This window comes from Petaurus breviceps, unplaced genomic scaffold, assembly GCF_028583685.1.
Source record: "Petaurus breviceps papuanus isolate PSGF00001 unplaced genomic scaffold, PetGlider_PUasm1.0 90804, whole genome shotgun sequence".
NCBI lineage: Eukaryota > Metazoa > Chordata > Mammalia > Diprotodontia > Petauridae > Petaurus > Petaurus breviceps.
Window position 1 is genome coordinate 12519626 of NW_027187348.1, and position 13288 is coordinate 12532913.

Sequence of the window (13288 nt, forward strand, 5' to 3'; positions counted from 1 at the left end):
TTGAAAGTAGACCATCTTTTTTCTCAAGGCATTTAATTTAAAATGGAGGAAAGTTCATTTTTTAATGTGAAAATAACCTTTTAGAGTTTAATCACAGGTAATAATAAACCAGTATTCTGTTCTCAGTTTTAGAAACCAACAGGCATGAGTTGGGTAATATTACCATTGGTGTTTTCATCGTTCTGTCCTGTGAAAAAACAAATACGATCATGTATGTAGAGCACTTTTCAAACCTTAATTCATTATGTTGTTGTTGAGTCAGGTTCAACTCTATGAGACCCTATGGACTCCATGAGGCTTTCTTGACAGAGATACCAGGGTGATTTGCCATTTCCTTCTCCAGTGTGTCCCCATTTTATATGTGACTTGTCCAAGTTTGTATAGCTAGTAAGATTCTGTAGCTAGATTTGAACTCAGATCTTCCTGACTCCAGAACTGGTACTCTACCCACTATGACACCTAGTTGCTGTCATTTCTTGATGATGGTATGAATGCCATCATCATCATCAGTGAGAGTGGGTGAGAGGAAGCACTTATAAATGTTTAGTGCTACAGAAGGTAGAAAAAGAGGTGAGAAAAACAAATGGCCTACATGACAACTTTGCTATAAACTGCTCCCTTCTCTTCCTTTTTCTCTGCTAATAGAACCACTTTTAATTCATCTGATATTTCTTAGATTTCTCCAGGGCAAATCTAAACTACATAGTACAAGGGGGAACCTCATTTTTAGAAAATGTGTTACATGGAAAAAAAGGAATAAGCAATAAATTATTTTTAAAATCCTGGCCTTAAAAAAAGTTTTTTAAGCTTATATTCATTCCAGGTCACTGTTAGGACTTAACCAGATACTTTTAATTGTATCTCTCTATTTCTACAGATACTATTTAACTGTATTCGCTCAGATCTGCACTCACATACAGAAACATGTGAGCTCAGATGCACTGAATTCCTGAAAAAAGGATCCCATCTCTCTCCAGCAGTGCTGAAGTATTTAAGTTCCCAAAGACTTGACAAAGCATTCTGCAATGGGGATAGATGGGGCAAGTAAACTTTAGCTTTAAATGTTAAAAGCCACAGAAAAATAAAAGCTGGAACCAAAATTAAGAAATAGCATTTTCAGAATTACGGTACAAGGAAATAAGACAAAAGATTAGGGCAAAGAAGATTTTGTTTCCAAGAATAGCTCTAGAGCAGAGAGGTATATCAATAATATATTTTTGGTTCATTGAAATTATTATTTTCCTCTTCTGTCTAAGGACAAGAAGGAAGTTTCTGGGGCAGGTAGGTGGTACAGTGAACAGAGCACTGGCACTCGAGTTAGGAGGACCTGAGTTCAAATCCAGCCTCAGACACTTAACACTTACTAGCTATGTGACCTTGGGTAAGTCATTGAACCCAATTGTCTTGCCTTCCCTCCTCCAAAAAAAAAATTAAGGAAGTTTCTGGCTGTCAAGCGTTCTTCATTAAGCACTTGACTGACAGTGCCTGAGATATAATGATGCTTGTTGATTAATTGATGTTCACATAACAACAAAAATATTAAAATGGACTACCAAAATGGTGTCAAAAGGATAGACCCACATCACCTTCCCTTCCTGATTCCACCTCCCTCATTTTTCTGGCTGATTAGGTGAACACAATGTGTATTCTTTTCAATTTCTGATACTTACATGGGTAGCAATGTCTGGCACTACTGTATTAGTTTTAAAAAATATCCTTTTACTGAAACCAAAGACCATGGGTTGCTGTTGCCAATATCAACAAAGTCCTAAGGTCCTCCTCTTATTTTTTTGGAAGCGTTTTCTCTAGGACAAAGAACTGGAGAGTGAAAAGCCTCAAGCATTATGTTGTTTTGTTGTTTTTTTCTTTTCTTTTCCTGGCTCATACAGTGAATTGATGGTAAATATTGGGCAAGTAGTTTGACCACTTTGTTCCTCAATTTCCTCATTAGCAATACTCTCTTGTTTATGAGGCATTTTGAAACATTAGCACAAAATATATGTGAATGTGCAAAATGTTCCTGTTTTAACATTGACCAAACTGGAATTTTTCATAATTGTTTGAAACTGGTAAAATTGTTTTCAAAGTCATCATTGCTTTTCCTGTAATTAGCCCATGTGTCTCAGGCTCATTCCATGGAAGCAGTGAAACAATTGCTGGAAAGAAGGACTGATGCTGTTCAGTGGGCTAAGTTGACTGAGTGGCTTCACATACCATTCTATTTCCTACCTCAATGAGCATAAGTGCTATGTTATCTATCAACAAGAGACCCTCGAAGAAACACTTGCTTTTAGCTGCTAACACTGGTCATAGTGCAGGCTTGAGCTTCCATCCCTGCGTAAGCATTCACTGTCCTAGCCGCACACTAGGGAAAGTTCCAGAGCATTTTCACCTGGGATTACAGGAAAACCCATGGAATACTTGGCTTGGGAGCGTGGAAAGAGAAGTGGGAGAAAGTAATCACTCCAACGGCTGTTCGTTCTCCTCCTACTTCAGCATTATTCTATGTCCAACATAGACATCTGAGAGAGTTGGTCTAGCCCGGGACAACCTTATGGGGAGAGTTGAAAAAGGTTTGAGACCACCATGGACCTAATAGAGCTGGTCCTAAATTGTCCCTATTTCAGAAGTCCTAGTTTAAGGCTGAATTAAAAGTCCAATTCCACTCCAGGTAATGTCTCAAATCAAACTAAATTCCAGTGACCATTCTCAATCCAGATTGACTCCAGAAATCCCCCTGTTATCCTCATGTGAAGCTGGTCTAGTGATGACTCACTGGACCATTTTCCCCAGGGCCACTCCAAACCATCAATTCATTCATTCCATAAACACTTAAGAGCCTACACACGATAGATCCTATGAAGAAATACAAATCTATAAAAGACAAGCACCTCTTCCTCCAAGTAGTTTACAGTCTAGTAAGGGTGATGTAGCCTAACATTACACCCTTAAAAGTAGAATCTGAGAGTAAAAGGATAGTAGAAATGGGCATTCATCTAGCAACTTTCAACTAGCAACTGTTGGACTTCCCCTGAGAGTCTGGAAGAATAGGATCTGTTCTTGGCTAGGCCACTGACTCAGCCTAAGATCTTGGGAAAATCATTTGATCTCTTTGTACATTTTTCCCTTCTATGCTACGTTTTCCCCCTACTTAAAATATATTTTCCAAAGTTGCTGTTAAAGCTATTTAGAAGAAAGGCACTGTGTGACACAAATGATTTCAATAATATAGTGACCAAGGTCTAATTCAGGTGGTCATGGTAATCTTCTATTATAATTTAGTAACTGCAGCTACATTTTAGGCTGCTAATGACTTAACAAGAGTTATTTTGAAACAAGATCAGACTAGAAAGATCCCCAAATTACAAAATATTAGATTTGAAAGGGACCTGAGAAGTCATTTAATCCAATCCCGTCATTTTACAGAGAAGGAAATTGAGATTCCGAATGTTATCCTGATTTGCCAAAGAATACACAGCTAGTAAGCAGGACTTGGACTTCAACTCAGGTCTTCTGGTTCCAAGGACAACATTGCTGCCACTCTACTAAGCAGCACCTTGGTATCCTTTGATTGATAAGGCATCTTTAAAGCCTGAAGTCATGAGTATAGACCATTCCCTGTCTATGTCTAAGACTATACCTACCCATCAAAGGAAGATGGATAAATCTGTTGTAGAGAGAGACAAAGATAGACACCATATGCTTCCTTGTTGGATGTGGTAAAGCATGGAAAACTGCTTAGAATCCATTCCTTCTTCCCAGAAATCTCCACAAACAATGGAAAGGTTCTTTGCCCCCAACTGCTCACATTAAAAAAGTGGTCCTATTATATCACATTCACTACCCTCATCATCCTGCCACAATTTTTTTTTCTTTAGCACATTTGCTGCCTTGAGAATTCACTCTATTAGAAAATTGAATTATTTTTCCAAGTGTTTCTGAGAAGGAAATCTGAAACTTCCTACCATAAGTATAACAGCTACAATTAATTCTTTGTGAATTTACTTTCACAACCTTTTGTTTCTCTCATTTATATGGGTATTCTATTAATTCTTCTATAGCTTAATTGCTACATATGTGATCTCCAGTGAAGTAGAAAATAATTGAATGTTAAGATTCTGGGAAGAGAGTTGATTTAAAGTGTTATATATAGTGTGACAAAAGGTATCCTGATTTAAGCAGAGAAGATTAATTGAGGATGATTGTTCATTTTAACAATAATTCTGTGTTTTACAAAAGGACTCACTTTGTAAATATGAAATATATGTGTAAATGTGAAATAATAATGGACTCACCTAGTAAGATTAAAATATACGGAAACGCAATTCACTGGTCATAAAAATGGAATACCACCCTTTCAAAATACTGCCCAACTATGCAATGAACTAGAACATCTGGAAATAAGGCAACATGTCAGGAAAGGGAGAAAAAAATAACAATTTATGCCTTCATTTTCCTAATCATTAAAACAAGACATTTGGATAGAATGGTCTTTATGACACCTCATACCCCTGAGATGCTATGATTTTAAAAGATCTGCATATTCAGACAAGAAAACTTTTTCCTTCCTGATGAAAATTAAGAAGTAATTATTGAATTAGGAGAATCAAAACTGAGGCAAAATTATAATTAAAAAATCTTTACTGTGGATCAAGATGGATTTTAAACTTTTCCTGGATATCTCTTTCAGAAAGAACAGTTAAGGCAAGGAAAACAAAAAGTCAAAAACTTAACCAGAAGATCAGTTTTTAGGTTGTGGTAAAAGATAAGATACAAAAAATAGTCATGTAGCATATAATTCAGAAGTCAGCTGTATTATGTTAAAAAAAAAAACACTACAAAGTATTTTCTTATGTCGGCCAATATTTAGGGAAAATATTAAGTGACTCAGGTCAGTATTTGCTCTGTGTGACCAGAAACTGGAATTCTTACAATATGCAGGGATCCCTAGGCATTTATGGGACATAGAGATGCCCACCCTCAGCCCCACCCACAAGAGACTTCTGGAACTGGATTAACGATATTAAAAATGGAGAAGGAAGAGTTGGAGGAGGGGATCCAAGGAGTACTAACTAGTTCACATGAGAATAGAAGCTTGGTCAATGAAAGTACATAACTTTTTCTTTTCTTTTTTTATTCTTTCTCCGTAATTGCTTCCTGTCCCCCCAAAAACTCCCCAACTCCTTTTAATTAAGAGTGGTAGATTTTATTAAAGCAATTAAGAACCCTAGATATTTGAATGGGCTTACCTTCCCAATGGGTACTTGCCTTTTTTGAAAGCAGTCTTGTTAATAGAAAAACTTCTAATGGTTAGAAAAATGTGAGGAAGATATTTTTGAGGGGATATTCCTGGCCTAAACTAGCTTGCTGCCTAGTGCTCTTCCACAGACTAGTCCTGCTAACTAGTGAAATGTATGGAGTCTTCATCGTTTAATAACTCACAGAGGCACCCCAATGACACCCCCCCACACACACATACTTTCTCTTTCTTTTGTTCTGTGTCCCAAAGAACTCAATAAAAAGATCAGTACTGGTGGGGAATGAGGATAAACATATAGATTGGCACAAGAATCTAGAGGGTCTTCTGCAGTATGAATTAAAGAAGCAGTTTGGCTTTTTTAGAGCCCTTACTATAAGCTCTTTATGGGGGGCAGCATGATGAATAAGATAGTACATGTGTATTCATTTCATTTCACATATGTATATGTATGTATATATATATGATGTATAAGATAAATTTAAGCATAAATGCCCAGGGACAATACTTGATTGTAAATATTATTCTTAAACTAAACTTTCACATTCAAAATAGAATGCCGCTTATTTGATGTCAAAAGTTCAGATCTCTTTCCTGATAAGATTGTACTGGCCTCAGACCATGTTTTTATTGTGATTCAGGTGCAAATAACAGGAAGACATATTTTATTTCTATCTTGGGGGAAAGGAAGCATTTGTAAAAGGGAATAGTTCATATAGGGATTGAATAGCCATTATTGCTCACTGTGAACCAGGGGAAAATGTTAAGGCATAGTATTCAGGTTTGGATGACCTCCTTGAGGCAGACTGGGAAATTCCTGATGATTTCAGTCTGATAGGCAGAATTTCCTAGGTTAAAGAGTTCCTCCTTGATCCTAGAAAAAATGCAGAGTTGTGAGTTACCATAATAGACCACAGATGGGGTCCTGGTCCTAGGTGAAAGATTATAATCTTTTTGTCAATAAACGATCCACACCAAAATAGAAGTCCTTTTAAATTATAGATTTCACATGTTGTTTAGAGAACAAGACAAGGTATACTCTACAACAGATTTGAAATACTCTTGAAAAACAACAGATACATTTAATTCTGATTAATTTATAGTCATATAGAATTTTTTTCCCCAAAAATCAGGGGATAGTGGAATTGGTCATGAAATCATATATAAATTGAAAAAGTATATGACAAATCCATGATTTATTTAATTTGAAGTTTTATAGACTGATTCTCATGGGTCTTTTTCAAATTTTATCTTCGCAGGGCTCATACTTGTTTTAATCGTCTGGACCTTCCCCCGTATCCATCATTCTCCATGCTTTATGAAAAACTTTTGACAGCTGTTGAAGAAACAAGTACTTTTGGACTTGAATGATCTGGCAACCATAGTGTCCACCCTTTTGTGGATGGGACTTCATGGAACTTGCCCTCTTGAAGAATGAGTGAACCTTGGTTTGGGAGTTCCTAGAGAATGGTTACTTTATAGTGTGTCTAGGGACTGAGATTCCAAGAACAAATGCTCAATAATTTCTGGGGCGTATAGGACAGTGGTGACAGAGTCCTCTTGGAATGATCTGGAGAGGCCTGATGTGCAGGGAAAACCCAACAGTCTTTCAATCAACAGTTCTTCCTGACTGCCAAACTTTTGTTTTTCTTCCATTCATTATGTTCCAAGAACAAGATGAGACTGTACAGGATCAACTAACTACACGGTAATTATAAGGACTTATCAGGATCCTGAAACTAGTCCTTGGACTTATTCAAGCCAAACTGTGGCATCACTTGACCCAACCTCCAAATTAGCTAAAGTTAAATGATATAATAAAGAAAAATCTTTCCCAACAGTACATTAATCTATGCCCACTGTTATGATAGAACAACCCTTTCTTGCTGTACCCAATCCTCTGAGCACCTGCATGGTGTGCACCATACGTTTCAACTTTTAGAGGGTTGCCATGAATAGGAATCTGAGTCACAGGGAGGTAACTAAAATGGGCTGCCATAAAACTTATTGGTGAAAATGCATATTCAGGTGGGATGTGTCTAAGTAAGGGTGGCTACAGATGAATGGTTATACCATGAATTACTATTGAATTACAGATTTTATGCTTTATAATGCATGGAAACCATTTTTAAAATATTGATTTATCACATCATATCAAGAAAAATACACAGCAACTTCTGTTTATTTTTATAGGCTCATTATGTTTGTGTTCTTTAAATTGTGAATAAGAACCTTGCATATTGTATCTCGTCTCTTCCATTTCCATGCATTGTTTTAGTGTGGGTACTTTTAAGTACTCTCATGGGGGGGGGAATGTCTTTTATTTTTATAAGGGTAAAAAAATTCCCCCCAAATATTTTGCACTGAATGTACCAAAGTCAATGAGATGTTACAGTATGACTGACAGCAACTCATTCACTCTTAGAAATAAATAAGGAAGTTTCTTAGAATTCACCTTTCTTCCCCTGGCAATGTCTACCACTACACCAAGGCTGGGCACATAAGGAACTTTTTGTTTTTGGACTCATACTGTGTAATCATGTATTAAGCATTTTTTTTAAATGCACCAGATTTTTTTTCCATCCATTAACTACTTTGAGATAGCATTTTAAAGGGATGCTTTCTATGCCTTCTCATCCCCCCACGGCTCTATATTTGTACACCACTGTCCAAAACTAAGCTCACTTGGGAAGCCCAGAGCATCGTGCAAGAAATCAACCCTCTTTAAGAGTAACAACAGCAATTTTCCTCGTTCATGGCCACCTCAGGAATTTAAACTGTCTATAATGTGTTTCCAAGCCTGAGTTGTCACTGATGCATAATTTTCTAAAGAATGTTAATTGATTGGTGGTATTTTCTATGGTATCTCACTAACTGCATGACATCTGCAATTTTAAGTATGTTTAATTTCACCAAAGTATGTCCTTCACCTGAAAGTCATCTGAGATGTCTCTGCGTGTCTTTGCACATTTTTTATGGTCTCATAATCTCTCAGAATTTCAGTTGAATGAAGTACATTCGGGGCTGGGGGTGGATAACATAAACATTAGAGTAATTGGTCAGCCTAATATTATTAGAACCTTGCCTGAAACATTCTTTAAGAATTAGATACAAGAAAAACTCAAGAGTTCTTATTGTAAATCATTGGAAATTTGGTATGCTCTAGAGGTGATGTATTTGATTTTCAAGGCAATGATGTTGTAACTGGTTATTGTTCAATTGGTTGGGTTGCATTTACTGTTGTAACCTCCAAGATGGATGCCATTTATTCCCTGTGGACTATATTACAATCCTGCACTGATGGCATGATCTGTGTGGTAGAGAATATTCTTGGAGAGTAAGATCTATTTGTGTTCTATAAGCTTCCCAGAAGAAACAAGGGGAAAAAAACAGATTTGGACTTAGAATATTTGTTTGCATTTAATGAGCACAGTTATAGAGATCATATCTTTAATTATGCAAATAATTATGACCTCTTTTGTATTCCATTTTCCCATGTTATAAAGACAAAATAGTATAGCATACTTTTATGCACATGTTTTTGATCAATGTGTATGAAAATATATTCTCAAACTAGTATTTACAATGTAGTCTTTTAACAAAATATCTGATATACACGATCTCACTTCTTCAGGAATGACACTCAATTTTCACGTTTGCTATCATTTCAGTTTGTGATACTTTTACTGTTTGCCATAATCTATAATCCATCAGGTAAGAGATTCAAGTGGAGAGAGAAACAGCTCTTCTGTTATTTTAAAAGCAGATCACTCTATGAGGTATGTTAACTTCTCCCAAAGTATAGAATTGCCTAATACATGCAAACATTCTTAGTTAGACTATATGAAGCTTTTCTCAGAACCTGGAATTAATGATCAGCTCCTTAGCATGTTTGCCTAATTTATTCTTCTTCATTAGAAAAGGGCAGAAAACACAGAACTATAGCTAAACTAAAACACTCAAGTAACATTTCTTCAGAATAAACTAGAAAATCTTTTAAAAAGCAATCCACCATTGAGAATACCCATAAGCATTTTCCTGTCCATAACATATGTGCTCTTGATAATCAGGCTTTAAAGAATTCAAAAGTGATGTTCATTGACTATATGAACAGCAGGATCCATATATGTAGTAATTCTCAATGCCAAATATCTCTTGGATGGAAGCAGAGATATGAAGCTGTTCTCAGAATTTCTTTTTGGTTCCCACTCCATTTCTTCACTGACAGTGCCCCAGATCCTTTAATTGCTATTAATATTTGGCCACGCTTGGCATAGAATCATTTGTTAATGCTAGTCAAGTCCAGGACAGACAGTGAGCATTAACATTTGAGAGTTTCAGGTGCCCCCAGCAGCAGCACTTGGTCTGTGAAGTGGGGTCTCCAGAGAAAGATGAGCATAGATCTTCAAATTATCAAAACGAAATACTGAAAGAATCATGTAGTTTCACATTGCTTTGACTGCAGCTAGAGTAGAACACGTCTTAAGTCTGAAGCATGAAAACCTGTGTCCTGCCACTAAATGCAGGTCCATTTGGACAGTATTTATTACCTTCATGGTTACTCACAACATAGATCTCAAGTCACAAAATGTTTGGCCAGACTTTATTGGCTTAAAATGGACTCATATTGTATTCCTTAAATGATTTTAATTCAACATCAACCCTTGTATTAAGTACCCACTACACACAGAGTACTGTGCTCAAGCCAGGTGATAAAAATATGATATATGGCACATTTCCTGCCCTCAGGGTGTATGCAGCTTAGTAAGAGAGCTGAGACGTATACAAATGACTTCAATGTGGGCAGTCCTTCCCCTAGCGTAGAACACAGCTTTTTCCATGTCCTAGTAGATGGTCTTTATGAGTTTCTGTGCCCCCAAAATTCATTACCTACTGGCCAAACTTCTGTTAATATACCTTTATGATTATACCTAGACTGGTCCTCAAACAGTATACATATTACTGTCAGAGATCTATGCTAAAATCTTTTTAACATAAGAATATTGCTTTGGCATAAATATTTTGCTACATATTGAAAATTATTATTGAACCATTTAAAGGTATATATATATATACATATATATATATATATATATATATATATATATAAATCCTATCCATTCCCACAGGGAACTCATATCAATATAATGAATCAAAAACAGGTGATTGAATATATGAAATGAGAATACAGAGGAATAAGAGCAATTTTTATCTGTGGTTTATAGAGATGTGGTGCAGTGGAAAGATTCATAGATTTCAAGTCAGAGGACCTGGGTTCAAATTTCTACTCTGCCACTTACTTATATGACCATGGACAAAAAATTTAACCTATCTGGGCTTCAGTTTCCTCATCTTTAAAATGAGGGGGCAGGCCTAGATAGCCCCTAAGGTTATTTGGGACTCTGAACGTATTATCCTGTGAATATCTTACTCCTAAAAACTCATATATTATACAATTCATCCCAGAAAATGACAAAACCATTGCTTTAGCCAATATATACCAACATCAGTGGATTTTAGAAGTTGATTTACTTATGCCTCTTGTCTTTTTAAACTATCTTATTAAAATAAGATAGCCTCCTAAAAATATCTGTAAACCTATATCCATTAAGGAAAAAAAAAAACCTCCCCAAATTTAATAGTTGCATTTTAATTTCTTTTGGGAGAAATTTAGACTTCAGCCAAATGTTTTATTTTCATTGTCCTGATAAAACATATGATTCAATATATATGCTTTTCAAACAACAATAACAAAAAACTGACACAACTCTTATATTACATATTTATGTAATATATATACATAACAATTTTCAATGTCATATATCTCTGTAGATATCTGTTGGATGGTACCAGAGGCACATTTTCATTGTTATCACATGATCATTTCTTTTTAGTTAGATGGAGATACTTCCACTGAAGGCCCCACTCCCCACCCCTATTCCTCACATTGATGTGGCAGTAGTCCTGGGTTGTCAGCAGAAACAAACTGGCTGATCCTACCAAGATGGAAAAGCTTCAGATATGGGTCTGGTGAGAGAACACATGTGTTTCTCCTCTAGGATCAGCTTAATTAAAAATGGAGACTCAGTAATAGAAGGTTAACCTCCTCGGTCATAGCATAGCACATAATGAATGTGGAATACCTAGAAGGCATGGTGGATAGAGTGCAAAACTTGGAATCAGGAAGACCTGGGTTTATTATATGCCCACTAAGAGATGAAGATATTGCAATTTGCATAATGGAAGAGAGTACCCAATGAAGATAAGATCATTAATTCTTTTTGTTTGGTTGGTTTTTGTCTTTTTTTTTTGGAGGGGGGAGGGCTGGGCAATTGGGGTTGTGACTTGCCCAAGGTCACACAGCTAGTTTTTGTGTTAAGTGTCTGAGGACAGATTTGAACTCAGGTCATCCTGAGTCCAGGGCTGGTGCTCTATTCACTATGCCAACTAGCTGCCCCCAAATCATGAATTCTTAAGATATTCCAGTAAAATGATATGGATAGAAGTACATTTAACAGTCAAAACTCACTTTCCTACAACCAACTTATGCCAAGAGCTCCTAATATCTCTTTTCATTGGTGAGATTAGATAAAGAAAATAGGAGTTTTTAAATGTCGTACTCATACTGTTTTTACTTCTTCATAATATAATCCATCCCAAAAAGCATCTGTTAAAGATACTCTTTAATTATTTATGCTTCCTATTTTTATCCACACAAATGAAACAAACAAAACAAAAACTGCTAATCTACCTTGAGTGGTAAACCATACTGCAATAGTACCCAGACCCTGATAGAGGAAATATTTGTCTTCAAGAGACAAAATATGTACTCTTAAATGAGAAAAAATTTCTCTAAAACCCATACTCCACCTCCCACAGGATAGTCCTCTAGTTATATATGATGGCTTATTTTTCTTGAAGTATACAAGAAAAAAGTGTCATGATAGTTTAATGCATTAGAAGTTACTGCTAAAGGATACAAAACATTTTCTGCATATTTTTTGTCCGAACTAATTCTACCAACGTCAATGACCAAAGTAACAATCAAATTACACCTATATTACTTGTGAAATTGGCACACAATAATTTCATTAAAATATTTATTTCACCCTAGATGATTTTAAAAAAAAAAACAAGCCAAAAAGGATTTGGTATAATTTCAAAAAGAAATGAAAACCTTAAATCCTCTTGCTATGTTTCCATAGTCTTGCTGGTTTTTAGCAATATTCTAGCAGTCAGTCAACAAGCATTTATTAAACACTTGTTATGTGTCAGATACTGCCCTGGTGCCAGGGGGGATACCAACAAAAACAAAAACAGTACCTGCCCTCAATGAGCTCACACTCTAATGAGGAAGGCAACATGCAAATGACTATGTATAAGTTAAACAGCAGGTTGGCATCCAAGCATCTTCATTCTTTACCATAGGGTGACTCAGTTGAAGCTAAAGCAAGATGCCTTTTTTTTTAACTTGAGAATTAAATTTTTTGAGAACTCCTGAAGTCCTGCATGACTGCACTCATTGCCCGGTACAGAGCTAAACACGTGCTGGTGACATTAGAGCTACTTGTGCTTTGGCTTAAGGCCAGTTTCTGCCCATTAGGAGGGCATTCAAAATGAGAAATGGAGACAAGGAGCCTAACATTTGAGCCACCCTGAGAATGTAAGTCATTACTGACCAGCTGTCGGGCTATGGGAGTAGCAACAGTATTCTACGGGTCTGGTGCAAAGAATGTATCAAGGGTGTGTGCTACTTACATCATGGCATTTTTGGACCAGAAGGGACTCTGAACAGATGAAGTGATGGTAAAGACCAAAAGGACGGGTGGAGGGAGAGACAGCACTAATTTTGTTGCATCTCTTTTTGGTGGAGCAGGGAGGATTAGCATACCTAGTTGAACTTGATTTCCAGCTATGAAAAATATACTGTATTGTCTTGTGAGGCCATTTTTTAAAAAATCCATCCATTGGGGGGGCACTTATTTTGTAACTATAGTAGGTTGATTATTATCTATACTGTACAGCAGAATT

At 36.3% G+C, this 13288-nt stretch overlaps 1 protein-coding gene across 2 annotated transcripts in view; it reads left to right on the plus strand.

Moving 5' to 3' along the window:
• The window catches only part of HECW2 (HECT, C2 and WW domain containing E3 ubiquitin protein ligase 2), a 449194-nt gene extending 441815 nt beyond the window's left edge, over nt 1-7379 (plus strand). For both annotated transcript variants that reach the window (XM_069070166.1, XM_069070167.1), the window contains one exon: nt 6517-7379. In XM_069070166.1, coding sequence (XP_068926267.1) covers nt 6517-6628 — 112 coding nt within the window. In that variant the 3' untranslated portion in view covers nt 6629-7379. The remainder of the gene's footprint in view (nt 1-6516) is intronic.
• The last annotated feature ends 5909 nt before the right edge of the window (nt 7380-13288 follow it).